Source organism: Astatotilapia calliptera, chromosome 19, assembly GCF_900246225.1.
Source record: "Astatotilapia calliptera chromosome 19, fAstCal1.2, whole genome shotgun sequence".
NCBI lineage: Eukaryota > Metazoa > Chordata > Actinopteri > Cichliformes > Cichlidae > Astatotilapia > Astatotilapia calliptera.
In genome coordinates, this window is record NC_039320.1 from 503,370 (window position 1) to 524,042 (window position 20,673).

The following is a 20,673-nucleotide window of genomic DNA, read 5'->3' on the forward strand; positions in this document are numbered from 1 at the left end:
AATTTTGCCACTGAGTGTGGATTTTAGAGGACCTGCTGTATAGAAATCATTTACCAGGTCTGAAAAACAGAACAGCTTTATGCAAGACTTTGAGACTGAAAAAATTCCTTTTTGTGTTAAGACTGTTGGCAACTCTGCTTGTGAGAGTGAGCTATCCCTCACTAATTAGTTTACTGAAGAAAAACAATCATGTATTAACCTTGATCATTATCTAGAAACAATCAGCTCACCGGCCTAGCTTGTAACGGGTGTAACCTGCCACCGCACAACCTGTGGTAGTGTGATTGCCCTTAGCACTGTGCAATCTTGAGAATCAGTTTATCAATATGCAAGATTAACACGGTGGACAAGTATATTTTACACTTCGATTGTGGCTCAAGGGTTGGCAGTTCGTCTTGTAATCAGAAGGTCGTCGGTTCGAGCCCTGGCTCGGACAGTCTCGGTCGTTGTGTCCTTCGGCAAGACACTTCACCTACTGGTGATGGCCAGAGGGGCCGATGGCGCGATATGGCAGCCTTGCTTCTGTCAGTCTGCCCCAGGGCAGCTGTGGCTACAACCATAGCTGTCTCCACTAGTGTATGAGAGTGAATGAATAGTGGAATTGTAAAGTGCTTTGAGGGTCTCAAAAAGCGCTACATAAATGCAATCCATTATTATTATTTTAACCATGATGTTTTCTAAGCCTAACCAAGCAGTTATCCAACTTCAGGTTTCTGCCAATCCAGAAAGAATCACCAAGAAATCTAACAAGCATGGACCGGAAAAACACGAACCAAGAACTTTCTTGGGAAGCCACTGCCGCATAAAGTGAAAGCTAAAAATCAAAGATACACACATTGGACACAGGCTGCAGTGTCCTGGTCCTTATACAAACTTTTTTTACACTTGCCATAAAAAAATTGTAATAGCTAATACGTTGCAATAGAGGAGGACTGAAGTCCCTCCTAGTGGTCAGTGAGTGAGATATTACGAAATAAAGCTGGTAATAAAAAGATAAAACCAACACTGAGGTAGAGAAAACAGCCAAACACACAACTGACGAAAGAAAGTGTGCGGGTTTGCTTTGCTAGAAGCACGTATGAATTTGACCACAAATCAAAATGATCACATACTCAGCTCACAAAAATCAGGAGTGAAAGGTGGATTATATTTTGAAAAGTTCATTTTCATTTGTGCTCATACAAAGAAACTGAGGTGGATTTGGGAGAATTTCTTTTTTCTTTCAGTGACTGGAGTCTGAATCCATATCAATCACCACACCTCAAAATGCTTGGACAACATTACCAAAGCAAGCTGCTAAGAAAAACCCAGAAACTTTTGTTTGCTACCTAGCTATAGTGCTCTATATGATGCACAGCACATTAGAATTTCTTACATACAGTTGGCATCAAGCTCTTTTTAAAGGCCTTTGAGGAAAACAAAAATATTTGAGAAAATGAGGCTTGAAGAAAGAGGTGAATGACAACTAGAGTGTGTAATACAAGAGAACAGTGTACATGTGTAAATATCCCTCCAGATTTGACCTTTGCCTCCTGTCCTGGAGTACAAGTGACATTTCAAATGCAAATACAAACACACTCGACTACCGAACACACACACACACACACACAGTAAATTAGTCCTTGGGCAGCAGCCGCTGCCAATGGCTACTCTACATGACATTAAACGTAGGTGACTGTAAACTTGGATAATTATGATAAATGTGAGTGATTATGACGAATTATTCCCCTCCATTGTGCTAATAGCATAATTAGCAACAATAATCAAAGACTTATGATGTTGAAATAAGGCAATGCCGCGGACAATTAGACCGCAAGGAGCTAGTAATGGAGAACTTATGGTGTTTTCCTGGAGGGCAGAATTACTCTTACTTCCAGAAAGACTTTGAAACTGGGCTGGTTTTCTTAGTAATTCTGCCCTCTGATGAGAGAAAATTGAAATAAATACTCCATTAAATGCAAGCTTTTATGAAGATGGAGTGAATGAGAATGAAAGTGAGTGTAAATAAGAAGGCAGGTGGCTCAAAGGCAAACCATGTAGGTACTGCTTTGTCCTTCGAGTCAACTATTCAAGCTAAATTTTAACTTGAAGACATAAACAGTAAGAAAAACTGAAACTGTTGTCATGATTCTGGAAACGTGACCATACATGCCTCGTCTCGGGTGTTTTCTTCCTGCTCAGGCAGAGATAGTCTAAGGCGTACTGAAGCCTGAAGGCACATCAGATCATTAAAGCAGCAAAGACCTAATCTTGAGTTTGGATAATAAGGCAAAGGAAATGACGGATGTATAAACTCACTGTCATTTTTCTGTCAGAGGTGTCATCATTGTGTGGTCATGCAGTTTGAAGAAGGGATGGTTTTTGAAATCTTGCCCTCTTGCTGTGTTCAAAAATCACTTTGACATCAGAGATGTTAGAATGTTGCTGAACAGCAAACCTCTAAAAGCAAAACAGGATCAAATTCTCTAGGTGATGGATTGAAAGATGCGCTCCCTTTCACAAACTCATGGGAGAAACAATTAAATCATGTGTCTAACACTAACAGAACCTCGAATATTGCAAGAGGGATGTGAATGTGAGTGTCAAATTCAGTTACTATTCAGTTGCTGAATATCCAGAGGCAGTAGTGCTATTTTTATATAAGCATCTATATGACATTGTAAGGCAGCTGGGCTTTCACCCGATTTGCAAAATCACCATCACACTTTTGACAAATTAAATCTTTCCGAGATAAAAGCTATATGCTTGCAGAGAATGAGAAGCTGCCAGCAAATATTCCTACAATGATAACAAAAAGTGTTTAATAATAGCTGTAAATGATATCACCCTGTTTATCTTGTTGGTCCATGATTAACATTGCAAGTTACCATTACATTATTGTGATATTGTAGCTTTGCAATGTGGGGAAAAAGGGAAAAAATGATATTGCTCATATAAAATATAGTTCATCTGGAGCAAATAGTAAGCATTTTAAGTGAAACTTGGTTTGCTGTTAGCCAAATTTAGCTTACTCGCGTTGCTTTTTTTAATAAAAGCAATAAAGCAGTAAAAGCAGCTTTTAGCTAACTTCTTGGCTAATGCTAACTGAATGCTCACAAGACAGCATTTTCCAATGGCAATGTTGACTAACATTATTATGATGATGTAGGAAAAACATGAACATGGGGATACCAGATATCCCTAATCACTTAACAACATGCTAACTCTATAGCTTGGTACACTGACTACTTGCTAGTTTTCGAAGCTGTCGCTGGTTTCTCCTTCTATCTATGCCTTAAATCCGACTGGTTGAAATTACTTTGTGGCAGACAGTAATTCCCCTTATAAGTGTCATTTAACAATAGGTTTCCACTGATGACTTACTACATCAGTGTAGCAAATCAAACTGCATGAGATGTGCTGTGCTGTATACAATTATCCAAGTTGGCTCAAATTTAACAGTGACAAGTTACTGATATTCCTTTAGACTTTCCCCAAGTTTAAATGGTTTTTGAAAGATTAAACAAAGAAAAGTACTCAAACTAATGGCTGCCTTGGAGCAAGGAAATTGAACAGATTAAAACTAAAGGTCAGAGCATTTACACTTACTCAATGCTAAATTACATGTTTGATATTCATTTTGTGTAACAGGTTAGTAAGAATGCAACATTTCAGGATTTTTAAGAATCTGAAAAGCTTTCTGTTTAATAGTTATTAGATGATGAGGATGAGTTTTAGTAACTGGTCTTTTGTTTGAGGCAAGATCTTACAATTTTAGCGAAGCACTCCTTTGGTCATGCTACAAATTTCCATGGTGCGACAAAAACACTAGACTTAAACACAAACCTGTCTTTAACAATATAATCATTAGAAATTATATTATAAATGCACTGATTAAATCTAGCAAAACCTTCAGTATTACAGCAAAAGACTATAGAATTTGTCCAAAAAACCTGTAGCAGCCTTACTGCCACAAAATAAGTTTTCAAAAACCTTACCATTGCCAAAATCTTACAGCTGTGCCAAAACATGCAACCATTAACCACCTTCTTCATTGTAAGAATGTCAAAGGTCAAAGTCAACAGCCAGCACACATCAGATACATTCCCGAAGTCTATGTGACCCTGAACTGATGATATGTAAAGAAGATACTGAAGTGAGAGAAAATAAGAGCTGCATGGAGAGTTTTCCTCCTCTCTGAGACTCTGAATTACACTTAGGAGTAATAATTTTCAACCACTCACCCTTCAGAACAGTTAGAGATGCTGAGCCTCTCAGGCTCAGTTTGACTGATATTAGTCAAATTGCGTCATGCGCTTTTAAAGATGACTCTCTTTAACTGCAAGAGGGTGTTGAAAATAGAAGCGTTGAGCTTCAAAGGAAACTCTCTCCTCCAAGGTCATCTCGTGTTTTAACTCCAATTTCAATACTTTATGAGCGTGACTGTAATTAAAATGATGGGGTCAGCTTTCTGATATATTACAACAGAGCAACCAATGAGGTAAAGCCAGTTAATTCTTTTTCAAATTGAAACTGGCAAACTTCACATGGAAAAGACAACTTTTGGTTTCTTGAAATGCGGACGGAGTCTCCTTTATTTAGCAAACAGGACATTAAGTTGTAGGCAGTTAACTGGAAATCTGCTTATGCTGTTATCTTAGCTTTGTAGGTGTCTCCTCAGATATCTTGGCTCATTGACCTGCTGCAGAGCATCTTTGTGACTGATCAGAGTCTTTCCTAAAGTCATTCCGCAAATAATAATATAATCTTTTAAACATAAACCATAAACATTCATGGCCATCTGCAGTGAGCAAATGCTGGAGTTCACGTCTTGTATCAAATTGGAATTTATAAATAAAAACCGGTCATGATGCAGATTTTGCTTTCTGCAGAAACATGGTCTTGTATTCTGTTGTAGATATCATTTATAATTAATGGAGCATAGCGATACATCAGGCACACCAGTAGATCAGCTAATTGATATCTAAATATACAACTGGCTAACCCTATATTCTGCAAGCCCATTTACAACCCACCTCCATATCTGCTGTTTCTGAAGCTTCTCTGTTCTGTGCTGAGATCCTTCTGTTGCTTTCTCTCCCTGTGGATTTCAACATGGATGCAGAATGGTGGGGAAGTCCCATATCACCAAATACAACTCATTTTAGATAGAAATGAGGAAAAAATGATTTCTGCTTTTTGACTATAATGACCCTGTCTGATCTGAACCTAATTTCTTGCTTTGTACCGTGGAACAGTAAGTTCCTTTGAAACAAAAGGGCTGTTTTGACTTGGCTTTGAAATGAGATGATTTGAGATTCACAATCAAATTCTGTAACTCACTGAATAAAAAAAAAAAAAGTTTCCCTTTAGTATTGTTTCACTGCTGTAGAATCAAATCAAAGATGCCCAATTCACTCATTCTTTCTATACTTAAAAGCTTTCTATCTAAGAATGACATGCATTCATTCTCTGACAGACGCATCGGAGAGCAACTTGGGGTTAGTATCTTGCCCAAGGATATTTGGCATGCAGACTGTAACAGCCAGGAACTGAACCACCAACCTTCCAGTTAGTAGATGAGAGCAATTAGAGATTTAAAACCTTAGGATTGAGGATAAGGGTAAGGTTTTTTTCAGAATAAAGCTGCTGTTTCTCAGGCGAGTTTTCATAGAGAACTGACCAGTATTAACATATTTTCTCACAACTGCTCTGATCAAAGATTATATGATTCAAAGTGGATATCTATGATTATACTACATATAGATTTACAGGGGTAAGAACATTGGCGCATGGATTCTTTTACAAGATGAGTGTAATACACTTGATTGATGGTGTCAATCGCTGAAGAAGAATAAAAAGTTCTTTGTCAGCCTGTGGATTTATTTCACGTTTGTCATTGTTAAAGAATTTTAAATCTTTGGTTTCTTTGCTGTATGTTCTGGTCTTTGTTGTACTTTGTTGAACTTCCACCCCAATCAGTTTTAGCAAATATTAAAAGGGAGTTTTTCCTTCCCACTGTCGCCAAAGAGATCGCCCATAGGAGGTCATCTGATTGTTGGGTTTTTTTCTGTCTTCTCTGAATTACTGTAGGGTCTTTGCCTTACAATATAATGTGCCTTGAGGCAGCTGTTGTAGTAACTTGGGGCTATGTAAATAAAATTGAACTCAGTTTTAGTTTGTTCCGGCTTTTCGATCCTTCCTCAACCCCTAATGACAAAAAACCCATGGAGGTGCACAAAGAACATCTAAAGTCCACACAGAAAGTATCCAGCCAACCAGGAGATTCAAAAGTGATGTAGACCAGGTTTGCGGCTACAGTCCTAATCACAGCAGAAGGATATCACCCACCCTTAGTGTGGCTGTAGAGTCAAGGAAAAAGATACAGGACAGACCGATGCCCCAAAATCTCATTGCAGAAACAATCCAACTCAGAGAAAAAAGCACCAGTGAAAGAACTGAAAAACATCCAATTTACAATACTGGAGGTTGAGATGAACAGCACTGTTACCCTGGACACCTGAAATAAGCCCCTTCTTCTCCTGAGAAAAACTCATACAAATTCATACAAGCTCTGCTGCACCCCTTCCTTTTCCAAATTAACATTAAATAACACATACATGAATCCTAATCCTCCCTCTTCCTCTCTCTCTGGTCAAGTTATCATTGGGGATCACTCTTTCACATCCATATATGTCTGCCTGAAACCTCTCCCTCCCTTTTCTCTCTCTTTCTCTGGACAAATTAACATTGCTAAGCACTCATGCACATTCAAACATGTCCCTACATCCCCTGCCTCTCTTTCTTTCCATCTCTCTAGGCAAATTAACATGGGAGAACAAACACCTTTGTCCTCGTTTCCTTGCTTTTCTCTTTTGCTCTTTTTCATCGTGTGGTTGAATTAACTTAGGAATCACAAAGAAATTCATGTAAACTCCCATTTGTATTATTTTCTGCCTATACATGTTTAATTTCTGCTGCTTTTCTTTCTCGTCAGACAAAAAGATGCTGATGACCACATACATGTGCTCTTATCATATCTCCCTATACATATCCAGTTTGGAGGGTGGGGAGACCAGGTTAGAGGTTTGCAGAATGTAAAAGGAAAAAAAAAACTGGGGGAACAAAAAACTTAAATGTGGAACTTCAATTAATTTAAAGCCCCCACCCATCCATCAGCTGCACCAATCAGCCAAGAATAAATCCGCGGCAGATCTAATTACGGTGCCGTCTCCGAAGACCCCGGCTGCCGCGAAGCCAATCTTCAACTCCTTGTTTGAACAGGCTGATGAACTAAGGGACTCGATGGATATCAAGTCATTTTGTTTAATTTATAAATGGATTTTCCCCTAATACTTAAATTATCATCAGCATGAGAGAGGGAGAAAGTGAAAGAGAGAGAGAGCACAATCCAAAGCGTTTGTAAGGTAAAAAGTCTTGAACATGTGGTGCAGGAGAGGATGGAGGGATAAATGGATGGAGGGATGGAGGAGACAAGGCAAAGAATTCCAATGAGAAATGTGTCCTTTCCCAGTTTATAGCAGTGATGGCTCTACAGTGTGTTGAATCAATTTGTTCAAACATTCAGCAAACGATAGAAGCATCAAGGTTAGAGAATGTTAGCGAGAAATGGGTTGCGACCAAGGAGAACCCTGCAGACTGAAAAATGGAGCCAACACAGAAGCATCACTGACTCCCATGTTTAAATGGCCAGCTTAACAGGATCAAAAACATATGTTTACACTTTTGACTGGTCATTTTTTTCCTGCATGCATCACCTTGACGACATAATTCAGACTCAAACATCTAGACCCGAGACCGTTCAGATATTCTGCTGAGGCTAACACCTACAATTTGACTGCCATATAAAGTGCTCCCCAATGCTATTTCAATGTCTTTCAATCAGTCTGTTACAAACTTTGATTTCATCTAGCTTCAGGAGAAACTTCCTGAAAAATCTAGTCCAAAAAGGTTTATCTGCATACTTTTCAAGAGAATATAGAAGCTTTCTGAGTCAAAAGTCTTGAGTTGTCTGGTTTAGTCAGAGTCATTGCAATTCTCCTTTGGTTTTATCAAGGTCAGTCATCAATCTCTTAAAAAGCAAAGCCTGTTGTCAATTTCATTTTTCAAGCCTCTAGAACTCAAATGGATTGCTTAATTTTGATGGTGAAGTACTTCACAGCAGTCGTAAGTATTGTCCTGTTTGAACCTTTGTAACTTCTTTTCTCAGCTTGAGGATCTGTGGCAAAAATACAAATAAAGTTTCCTAATTTGAAGCCACTCTCCCATGTTTACCTACCTGGTTCGGGCGTCTCAGAGTGTGACGATGAAGAAGCCGAAGAAGCCCCGTCTTCGTTGACTGCTCCCTGGGATAGAGACATCCCTCGGCCTGGAGGAAGTTTCATCCCAAGCTGCTCTGCCATCTCCACATGATCGCCAGGGTGGATGTAGTCAAACACACTGCTACCAGTGAGCTCCACCTGCAGAAATAAAGCGTTGCTAAAAATCATCCTGTAAAACCCTTTTCGTTCTTTCTTTTGTTTCTACACAATCTTTAATTTCTTGGCTCATAGTTTACTGTTTATTATTTGTCATTTATTTTAATAATTGGTCCCACAAACCAGTGAAGAATTTGTGTGTGCTGAAAAACACTCAAATCTCAAATATGGAGAAGCAATGGCTGTTGGTTTTTGGACAGTTCGGAAATTGTTAATTGCTGAAATTCTGTTCTTTGGGGTATCATTTTCATCTTTTTTTTGCTGATTCTTCGTCCTCCTACTCCGCAGCTTGTCATCTTTCTTTCTCCTCCACCCTTTACTCCACGGCTATTTTTCAATCCATAGTTCCATATCTCTATATCCCATGCTGTTCCTTTGATTCCTAAATTCACCCTGTTCCCCTCTGTCACTCTTCTACTTCCACCAATACAATAAAGGCAATCCATCTCACAATGCACACTTTTGTAGAACTGGTAGGATTGAAGATTTTCCCTCAGGAAGAAAAGACAAAATGCATTGAGCATGCATTAAAAGTCTGCTGTAGATGGAGTTATTGAGCAAGCAGAAAAGAGACGCAATTAAGACTCTTACTTAACAGAAAAATCTCTTGGAAAAGGCAAATGCATCAGTTTATTGCAAAATATTCACGTCTAATGAATTCTTCTTTTCTTTTTTTATTTTCTCTTTGAAATGTTATATTTTATTGGTAAGTGACCTTGTTAAGTAAAGATGGTACCATCTGAGTATTTACTAATCAATCTGTGTAGTAAAAGAATGGCTATATGTAAAATATTATACTTTCAGGCAGGTCAAAAAGTCGAGCTCTGCCACAAGCCTAGCAGATTAGATAATCTTACTGTTGTAATGTTCTTCTATGCATCCATTTGGGAAATCTAGTTTAGCCTGCTCAAAGTTGCTGCACACCTGCAAGGTGCTTTGCAACCCACCTCCACCTGAGCTATCAGTGTCATATCTGTTATCATTGACACCTGCTTTGCTCTGGGCTGGGGTCCTTTTGCTACCCTCCCCATCTTAAACTTAGGACGGGGAAGTTGCACAACAAAGCCACGGTGCTAAGCGTTACTACAATCACTCCTCTTGTGAGTGTTATGGTCTGGACAGAAAAAAACAGTAATAACCTTAAAGAGTAGGATAATTTAGAAGCCCTACCATTTGGTAGAATGGGCTATGATTTTGACCACTGTTTTTGATTGGGTCATCTCTTTAACACTGCAGCCCCTCTTGCTCGCAGTTCAAATCAATATAATCGCTCTAGGAATGCTACACTAGTATTATATTTTTAACAGGCCAACTAACACCTCCACCCCTCTCTCTTTCATCCCTTCTCTCCTGCTCTTTCTTCTCCTCTCATCCCGCTCCTCTAATCCGTCCCTTGTCAGCCGTGGAGAATCAGCAGCATTTTGTCTTTCTTATGGAAATGGAATAAATAAGCTCCCTCTTATTAAATAAATACAGAGTCCCTTCACCTTAAAGACTCTCATTAGTGGCGATGGAAGCGGATTTGTCTTCGTTAATTGGGGATGAGACGAGCAAGCGCCATCTAAACCACAGCGTTACGCTTACACGCAAACACACATGAACACACACTGGTGCTTGCAAAAGCAAAACACGCAGCTTGCACAAACAAATTCCTGTCAAGGTTAGAAATGCACAAACACAGCTTGTGTGACGCACATTTACACACACACATAATTAGGTACACAAGTTTCAAAGGTGTGATGGTTGTGCTCTGCTATTTAACATGTGTGTTTTCATTTGTAGCATATCAAAAAAGATTGTGCACATTTATTTCCACATGCTAATCTGGTTATGTATGTTTGTGTGTGTGTTCAGGTTTTTTGGGGGTCCGCTGGGACAAAGGGGATTACATGGGTGTAATCCCTTTAATAAGAAATCCCTTTAAGGCAATTTAGTCCCCTCATAAAGTCTCATCTGGAGCAGAAAGTGATGATTAAGAAATGAGGCTGATCACTGAATAACATACACACACACATTCAGACCCTGGTGCACCATGGGAGTTAGTGTTCATGTTTACACATTACAGTGCTAATTGGATCTACATTGTTCTTCCTTGCAATAACACGCTGACTTTTAATCAATTAAAACTTGGCATAACTATTTTACATAAAGTCACTGGTGGAGCTAATTACACAGAGGAAACAATGTAGAAAAGAAATTAGACATTCTGACACTTGCTGCAACAACACTTTAAAATAATTATCATGCAGCAGACCGAAAAATAACACATTACTGTAGACAAGTATGTGTCAGCTAGAAGTATGTAAAGGGTAGTGGCATTTAAAAATTTTTATAACCCTAGAAACAGTTTAGATGTATTCTAACATTGAAAGTAAATAAAAGTAGAGCTTTGCTCTAATACTAACAGAACTGACTTTTTTTTCTGGGGGAAAAAAAAGACATCCCCCACTTTTATTTCCAGTGGTCCTAATCCCCTTCTCTACTCGCGGGGTGATGATCAGTATAAACATCACAATGGATTCATAATAAATTATTTTTAAAAAACATATGGCAGTTAATAATTGCTATACGTTTGACAGTGTTCATCCAAAGTTTCATTCAGATCGGCACATCCGTTAAAGAGACAGATGGAAGGGAGGAAGCTGTTGAAATATTTTTATTATTATCCTTTATTTCTCCTGGTGAAAAGCCAGCAAAAGTTACAACAAACAGAACTGGCAGATAAAGTAAATGTAATGAAATTTCAAAATAAGTGTTCTTACAGAATTCAAAAATTAAAATGAGTTGAAATTTGTGCTAAAAACACTAAAGGTCAGGTAAAATAATTTCCACAGTTATCTCTTCCTTTGGTAAATGCTACCATTAGCTGCAGTACTCAAACACTGGTGCAGTCTTACATTGCACAGACATAGTGGGCATTTATGCTTCAACGGTAAATGGACGCCATAGCCGTAAACTCCCCTGAAATTGTACTCTGGAACCAACAGCAAAAACTGCTGTGCCCCTAGAAATTCAACTTCATGATTGGCCTGCTCAGCCTGCCTCCTGTGCATTTTCCAACTATTTTTATGTAGTTTTTGAATTTATTAGTGAGAGAATAACAAACATTGCGTAACTAGGATGAATAATTATCCCAGCATCAATATAAGTACTCACAAATATCAGGAAATTACAGGAGGAAGGTTTCTGAAACTGTTGGAATGGATGTTAGGAAATGTACAAAGTGGAAAAAATTAAGGGATGAACACACCTGGACCACATCAAAGACACAAAACCCAGGAGAGACAAATTTATTTGAGTCTATTGGATGTCACCACTTAACCACTTATAAAACAACGGACACGACTACGCTGCAATTAACAGGAAAATTAGGTGTTTAAAAAGTCCATGTAGCATGAAAAAGGTTTACTTTAAACTGTAAAAAAGAATATTAAGGAACCCAAAATAAAAACATGGAGCCACAAATGAGCAGAATAGGAATCTGTCTGGGAACAGTGGAGGAGTTAAAAGTTGCCCTAAGCTTTATGTTTTATTAGATAGTGGATGCTAATATCTTTAATGTTATGTTGTGCATGTTCGCAACACTTTATACATGAAGAGTAAATCAAGAATCTGTTCCAAAGATCACCTTAACACACAATGAAAGAATCTAGGCCAAAGCAGAAGCCGAAAGTTTCAAGTTTTCACTTGAAGCTAAAATTATTTAACATTGTACATTTAAAATGCAAAATTTCTACAATGCCATTACAACTCAACTTGCTCAGTTGACAAGACACCTCTACATTAATTTTTCGTTCATGTCAGAAGAAGCTAGGAAAGGAAACGAACGTGTGTCTCAGGGTTATTATTGTTAACGAAAACTAACGAAATAACGAAAACTAGAAGTGAAAAAACATTTTCGTTAACAGAAATAAAAATAAAAACAACAAAAGGAAAACTAACTAAAACTGTAATGAGTGTTCACAAAACTAACTAAAATTAACTGAATTTATAGCAAAAATGTGTTTAGTTTTCATTGATGTGTGCGTGTCATACAATAGTCAAGGGTGAAAATGAAGTTTAGTTTCCAGATTTATTCTTGCTGTGTCTCATTATGCCAGCAGGTGGCAGTACGTTAGTCGAGTCGTCTGTGTTGCTGCTCCGTCCACGCGCAGAATCATGTCAGGAAAAGTCGGGAGAAAGCGCCAGAGTCCAATTTGGGATTACTTTGAATATGACTGTGTTTTGGATAAAGCAAGTGTCTTGTAGTGGAAAGAGACAAATTATGAGGGACATTTCTAAAGGGGAAAAATTCCCACAAACCTTAAAGTGCACTTGAAAAGCTCACACAAGAAGGCTAACCTAGCTTACCTTGAGAAGGTAAGGGAGCACACTCAACCCTCTTCCCCAGAAACAGACGCTAAGGCAAGGCAGCGTGATGCATCCCGAGACAACAGGACGGGGATATCTACATAACTGTGTGAGTCAATTGCCTTCAAAAAGTTTATCAATTCACTTGAAACAAAATTACGAACACCCGGTGCTGCAAGAGTTAAAAGTCTAATTGGGGCCAAGATATACATTTTATAGTTGCCTGGTATCAATGGTTGTTCATCTGCCTTTATTCATTCATTTATTTAAAGAACCCATAGGTGGGAATGTGAGTTGTCTGTCTCTGCGTGTTAGCCCTGCGACAGACAGGTGACCTGTTCGGGGTGCAGGGTATGGTAGCTGGAATAGCAACATACCCAAGGATAAGCAGAAGAGAATGACTGATATGATGAAACTTAATTATTGCAAACACAACTAAAACTATAACTGAAACTAATCAAAACTAAACTGAAACTAAGGATTTTCAAAAAAATAAAAACTAAACTAAACTAGCAAACAATTGGTAAAAACTAATTAAAACTGATATAAAATTGAAAATCTGAAGTCAAAACTAAATAAAAATAAAAACTAATGAAAATTGCAAAACTATTAAAACCCTGGTGTGTCTGTATGTTCCTGCCTTAGAGCCACCATGCCAAAGTGCAATATGTTTACTTGGCGGATAAAGTGACTCCTGATTTAACACACACAGTTTGTGCCAGTTTCTGTTTTTCACCAAAACACAGCGCTGAAGATGTATGGCAGCCTACGTTTTTTAATCAGGCGGGAACCTTGGCAACAGCAACATCTATATATCAAGCTATCCTTCCAGCTTTCCATACAGAGGTTGGCCAAGAGATTTAATACCATTTCTTTTTTCTCTTTCTCCTAATATCTCGTGTATATGGGGTAGCGAAGTGCGACTAAATTCAGCCTACACAGTAGGCAATGTTTTCAGGGACATGAAGATGTTGGAATAGGTTTCCAACTTTGTGGGGACCTGGACCATCATGATTTACCTACGAAAACATAAACAAAGAGAAGGGAAATGTGGGACATTAAAGTTGTCTAGGACTCGAGGTGGCTAAACTATGACACAAAACTGGGCATTCACATTTGTTAAAATATCCAGTAATGCATCCATTCAGTCAGCACTGCTCTATAAAGATGGAAGAATAGGTATGGGGTAGTCAAAGTTCGTCTGGAGACCTTTATCAAAACAGGCTTCGTCTTTTCAATCTTCTCATTATGTATTATTTGAAAAGGATGGACAACAGATACACTAGCATATTGCAATTCCCCTGCATCAAAGCTGGTTCGGGCCACTCCAGCATATCACTCAGACACAGGAAAAGCAGGACTTGAAATGGACTGGAAATGACGACGGAACAAATCCAACTTATGTGATTCCGCTGAATCAATCTTCCATGTTCTGTTCAGGGTATGTTTAACCTCTCCTTTACCAAAAAACAAAGGAATGATTCAAACAACAGATAAAGAAATACATACATAGTGCTATCAGGGGTTTAACAAATTGAGGGATGTGCTGGCTGAGTGGTGACCTCAGCATAAAAAAAAGCCTCTCATCACTCCCATCAGGCTCAGTATGCATTTTGACATTGTTTGTCTGCTTAGAGTCTTTAGATAAAACTTATTAAAGCACAACAGACACGCAGGCTTTATCGCTTCACTCACCCTCCCAGACAAGGACATCAAGTGACAAAAGACAATAAGAATGACGGCGATAACCGTGTCAAACGAGCACAGAGTGAGTGAGAAAGTGTTTTGCGAATGAATCCAAATGTTAAGCGAGTGTGTTCGTGCGAATCAAAGAACGTGTGTGTTTATGTTCGCCCTTCTGCATCCTTATCAGTCCCTTCTCCATATTTTAGGACGTGCACATGTGTGATGGAAGAGGGTGCTGTCAGCTGTAATTACTGCAGACATACTAGTATTCGCGGCACACTGCTCAGCTATGTGAACCTTGCATTTAGAGCAGGAAACCAAAAAGTCTAGGTTGAGGTTTCTGCCGAACACTAGTTTCTAAATTAAACTGGGCTTTCCTCAACTATTAGCTGGTGGGTTAGGGTTAAAGTCAGGGTAATGTAAGTGATTCCTTTTTTAAGAAGCAAAATCATGGTCTGAATGAACTCTTGTGCCAAAATAGGAGCTCTATAAAGTCTGTTATAGACTCCTCTTGTTAGCCAGTGTCTTTTCATTTTATTTTATTATTTTTATTTTTTGTATATGTATAGTGTAACAATGCTGGAGCTGACAGGTGGAAGAAAAGGGAAGAATAAAAGAAAAAGAGAGGAGAAATAGGAGAAAATATAAGTGATTCATAACAATATGTCTTTCATGGAGGTCATAAAGCAAGTGAGCCGAGAGCTGTTTTTACAGAGACTTCGATACAAGCAGACTAGGGCTGGGCCATATCATACCGTTCACGGTAATACCGGTATAACGTTGGGCAACGATAAGAAAATGAAATATTGCGATAGAATATGAGTAAAACGCGCATGCGCAGTGCCTTTGTTTTCGTACGCACATGGGGGTGACGGAGAATGAGAAAGGCGAAAGCGGATCGTTGAATGAAACAGATGAACCAGAATTGGTTTTTAAAAATGCTGCAACTTCAGTGGTGTGGAACTGGTTTAGCTTTCGTACGTCAGATACACAACAAAGCACTATTTTTGGTAGAGCATGCTAGCAGGCCGTCACTTAAAATCAATCCTTTGATTTTCTGAAAATCGACAGTGCCCCTTATAATCCCGTGTGCCTTATGTATGAATTCTGGTTGTGTTTACTGACCTCGAAACGGTTTTATGTACACGGTGCTTGAAAATCTGTCAAATGTTTTAGTACAACTTTGCTAAGCTACGAAGCCGCACCGCTTGATGGATTGTCGGAGCATTACGGCTATCGTAGGCAGAGCAGAGTGATACGTACTGTGCTTCAACATAATATTACCGTATTGTGTGTGTGTATAACCTCTTTTTAAGTTTTGTGGATATTATACATGGTTATGCTGAGGATATGTCGGCCAGTTTCCACTGGAAATGCCTTTTGGTTAAACTGTCAGCAAGGAATTTGCATTTGCACTGTTACATTTTTATATAACTTTAATGCACATAAAAAACAGCTGCTTGTTTCAGTGAAAATACATTGATGTTTTTTTTTTTTTTTGCACTAATAAAGTTGCTGAGTTGTAAAATATTTTGTCTGGTGTCAATTATATCGTCAGTTATATCGTGATAAATATTTTTGGTCATATCGCCCTGCTCTAAAGCAGACTTCTTTTTGCCCCCTCCTAGTCACTGCAAAGGGCGTAGTTTAATGTATTTACAGACAGACCTGGAGAACATGTCCATTGTTTCTGTGCAATCCATTCTTCCAATGTGATCCGATGTCCTTTGGCTCAGTTCAATTCAGTTTTATTTATAGAGTGCCAAATCTCAACAGTTCCCTCAAAACAATTCACACTGTAAGGGAAAGACCCTAAAATAATACAAACCCCAACAATCAGAGGACCCCCTTGTGAACAAGCACCTTGGTGATAGTGGGAAGGAAAAACTCCCTATTAACAGGAAGAAACCTCTGTCAGGGAAGGGCAGCCATCTGTCGCGAACCTGTTGGGAGTGAATGGAGGGAGACAGGACAAAAGACACGCTGTGGACGAGAGCCAGCAATGAATAATAACTAATGATTCAATGCAGAATGGTGTATAAACACAAAGAGAGTGGAAAGAGGTGAGTGAAATGTTCAGGACATCACGGAAAGCCCCCAGCAGCCTAGGCCTATTGCAGTGTAACAGTAGGTCATGTGTTATTTTGGAAGTGCCATCTTCAAACAGCTTTATTTGACGGTGAAATGTAGCTTTGGGGCAACAAAGAGTGAGGGGTCATGCTCTTTTGCTGTGTTTGACCATAACCTAAAGTTCTATATCTGGAACAATTCTCAGTAATACAAATTATTTTCCGTTTTGCTTCCTCTGTCTCTTTAAACAATGCTAAACTGTCGACCCAACAGCGTACACCTCGGCCTGTGTGACAAAAACCATGAGCCATTAAGAATGAATTACAAAGCCGGTCTAGCCCTCGTAACTTTTCACCACCATTAATTACACCTCCAGCTCCAGAGTACGAGAAAGAAAAACACAAATTTCTTCATTTTCATTGTGAAAGGCGCAGCCCTGGCAAACTAAATAACAAATAAAAGACATGAAATCCGAAGCGTTGAATTCCCATTAATCACATTCTCACTCTCTGTATCACACTTTAATTAATATGGCAACATTTTAAAACCACACACACAGAAGCACACGTACCTCAAAACAGTAAAAAAACCTCTGTGTGACTTTGTAAAGTACTAATCAAATAAATTGATGTTGGCTCGCAGGGTTCAGAATTAATTACAGCATTAAACATTAGCTAAGTGGGGTAATATTCCAAGTTTGATAGTGCATAATTGCTCTGCTGTTAATGATTCATGGGGCGTCGGCCTCCGTTAGAGGCGAGGAGCGAGTAGAAATGATGGACATCAGCTCATGTGTCAAAAAACTGCAGACCAACTTCATTTCCTCCTTAAAGGATAGAAATATTTTACATGTTTTCTGAAATCTTGCGGTTTTCGCTTGGAGCTTTTGAAAATCTTAATTAAACTGAATAATTTACACTTAAACATAGAAACTTAAGTGTCAGCAGCGAAAGAGATAAAGCTAAGCCATCAAATGTAACACTTGAGTAACCAAGCAACTCAATAATGTGCACACTGTGGGGAAAAAAGACAGAAAACAAAGCCTGTAAAATAACAAAAGAAGGTCATGAATACTGAAGATGGCACTACATATTTATCTAATTTATCCTATTCTGATTTGTCTACTACAAAAAGCTAAGAAACATCCTGCTGTTAAGCTTACCATACTTATTTTATTCTGTTAGCCTGCGGTCCCTGCAGGAGCTGTGGGATTGTCAGGCACTTGAAGTCCAGGGTGATTCCAGGTGAAAACCTACTCTTTATAATAACTCTAGTTCTTTGTTTTATTCTTTTTGCACACTTGCTTCTTTTAACTTCCCAGAATTTGCTTTAAAGCATCAAAATGTCTGAATAAAGCATTTGCCTGACTGTAATCATGTAAAATTATACACACACACACATATATATATATATATATATATATATATATATATATATATATATACATATATATATATATATATATGAGAGAGAGAGAGAGAACAAAAAACTGGTTCCATATGGTGCAAACTATGTGTAGATTTTGTTTGTGTTCCAGAGCGCTTAATATTCATAAGTGCATATGTGTATTAGTGCATAATGTTTATATAGTATGGAGATTAATGTGTCTGTGACCACACTCCGTTCTCATATATGTGTGTGTGTGTTTGAGAATAAAGCTAGAATCAAGCTGGAAGACTTGGTGTATTATCAGTCAGATGAATGGGGATGAATCTATATAGCAAGCACATGCATGCATGCATGCACGCATACATACACACACATGCACACACACAGCTGATATCAAGACGCTTTCCTTGTCAACACCTCAGAGGATGACAAATGAATGGTCCATTATGAACTGTTTGCCACGCTCTGTTTGTGTGTACGTGTGTGTGTGTCAGTCAGCCTCTGATAGATGGTGATTTATTAGGCAAAACAAAACACCGAACACTGAAAGCAATCACTTCATTGGGGGAGTGAGAAAGAGGGGGAGAGAGACAGAGGTGGCTATATAGCACGGTGAACAGTAAGAGGTGTCACACAGGAGGAAGTAAGAGGTGTCGTACTTTTCCAGGTCTAAATGAATTATGGCACATCAGCTATTCTCTCTGAAAGTTAAGTTTGAAGTGAATGAGTAGCAGTGTAACATGGCGTTCCACGGAGACCTCCAGTATGTTTAATGTGTTGTTTATAAACCCCAATGTTGCTAGATTAGTGCGTCTGTTTGATTTTCAGAAATTTTACTTCAAATTAAGTTTAAAAAATATTAAAAAAGAAAAAAAAGGCAAACAGTTCCAACTGAAATAGATTGCAACCTTAAAAAGCAAAAAGAAACTAATTCTGAACCTGAGAATGATAGGCATGAGCGCGAGTCTGTGACTGATAGATAAGGGTTGATCTGATATTGGTGTGTTGCAGTTGTTCCTCCAACATCATATTAATGCGGCTCCAGACACATTATTGCAACTAACCAATCATGTTATTGTGATTTTTATCCTTTATCACTGGGGAGAAGTTTGCATTAAAGGCTTGCTTCCAGACTTTCGAACACAAGGTTACAATTGCAAAGGGTCTATTTTAAACCAACCCATGATCTATACTAAACATAAAGTATTTCAGTCAGAACCTTCACATTCACATCCAATTTGATTTCTGTGTGCAGTAAATTATATTTGATGGTTTGCTCTGTTCTTGGACTTCCCTGACTTTCCATAGGCAGAGCTGGAAGAAAGCAGAACGGCGGCAAGAGCCCTCAGCAGGCAATAGCAGTCATCGTTGGCAACAAATATGCCAACTGATAAAGTCAGAAATGGCACGAAAAACCGGAGTTGGGGTAAAGGTGGACTGCAGCGCAGCATGCAGATACTGAGCTAACATTTGATGTTGATCGGCAAGCTGATCTTCCAGGATTATAGCTGAGCTGATTTTGAATTCTGTTTGAACTTGCGCCAGGCTTGAATCAAATAATAGAAAAATAATTAATAGATAATTAACACTATGTTTTCCCGTCATGGACTTTGTTATCTACTGTAGTGTGCAAAGGTCTTGAGCCATCCTTGATGACTTTATATATTTTTCAAGAAAACCAGCATATTGGTGCAACCATTTATTTAAATGTGCAAATACACAATGAATACAGGATTTTAAGGCAAAAAAGAAAACTTTTGTACAATTCTAAGGAACCTGAAAATCTGAATTTGGGCTACCTTTATTCTTCACAGGCACAGCCTGAACTCTCTTAGGTGAGCTTGATTGATAGTTGTCTTCTTAAAGGATGTTCCAAAGTTCTTCCTTGAATGTCGACTGCCTTATGTTCGCTTCTCTGTCAGGATAAAGGTGCCCTGTGTGTTTTTTTTATCCAGCTATGCTTTTCTTGCAACAGCGGCATGGTTGGAATTGCTGTCATGCTAAAAATTAAGCTGTTTATCTGATGTAAGTGGTATTGCATAGCGGCTCAACTCTGATGGTACTTTTTTGTGTCCACGAGTCTATCAATTTTGACCACATCCTGAATATCACTGTCTAAAATGCAGGCCCAAACCATGACAGTGCCTCCACCATGTTTTATGTATAGCTGTAGACACTCACTGTTGTCACTGTTGCTCTGTCCTGACTCCCTACATACACTGAAAAAAAGAACATGTTGGATTTACATGATTCAATAGTGGACACTGGTTGCACACAATTGTTTTGCTTTGGCAGAAACTTAAACAACTGAGTTAAATCAACATTACTTATTCATATTCAATAAACCTGGGCATTTTATGTTAATAAACCATGATTGAAACATGTTTAGATGAAGTAAGTTGAGCTCTTGGAATATTTTAATCCTTCACAATTTTGTGACTTTATTCCAACACTATTCAATAATGTTTACCGAATAACTACTTGGTCATTAAATACTACATGTTGTCATCTATTACATAACGTTCAACAACGTCTAGAGTCTGGTTAACATAAAAAGTGAATGGATTTACAACAACTTCATCACTATCCATGCTCCTTTATCCATGTTGCAGGGGGGGCTGGGGCATAAAAAGAAGATGGGGTAAACCCTGGACAGCTCACCACACACAGAGACAAACAAGCATTGGCAGATCCTACATGA

The 20,673-nt window shown here is 38.5% G+C and overlaps 1 protein-coding gene across 4 annotated transcripts in view; it reads right to left on the reverse strand.

Moving 5' to 3' along the window:
• The window catches only part of npas3 (neuronal PAS domain protein 3), a 380,804-nt gene that overhangs the window by 47,788 nt on the left and 312,343 nt on the right, over window positions 1-20,673 (reverse strand). For all 4 annotated transcript variants that reach the window (XM_026151150.1, XM_026151153.1, XM_026151151.1 and 1 more), the window contains one exon: window positions 8,279-8,459. In XM_026151150.1, coding sequence (XP_026006935.1) covers window positions 8,279-8,459 — 181 coding nt within the window. The remainder of the gene's footprint in view (window positions 1-8,278; window positions 8,460-20,673) is intronic.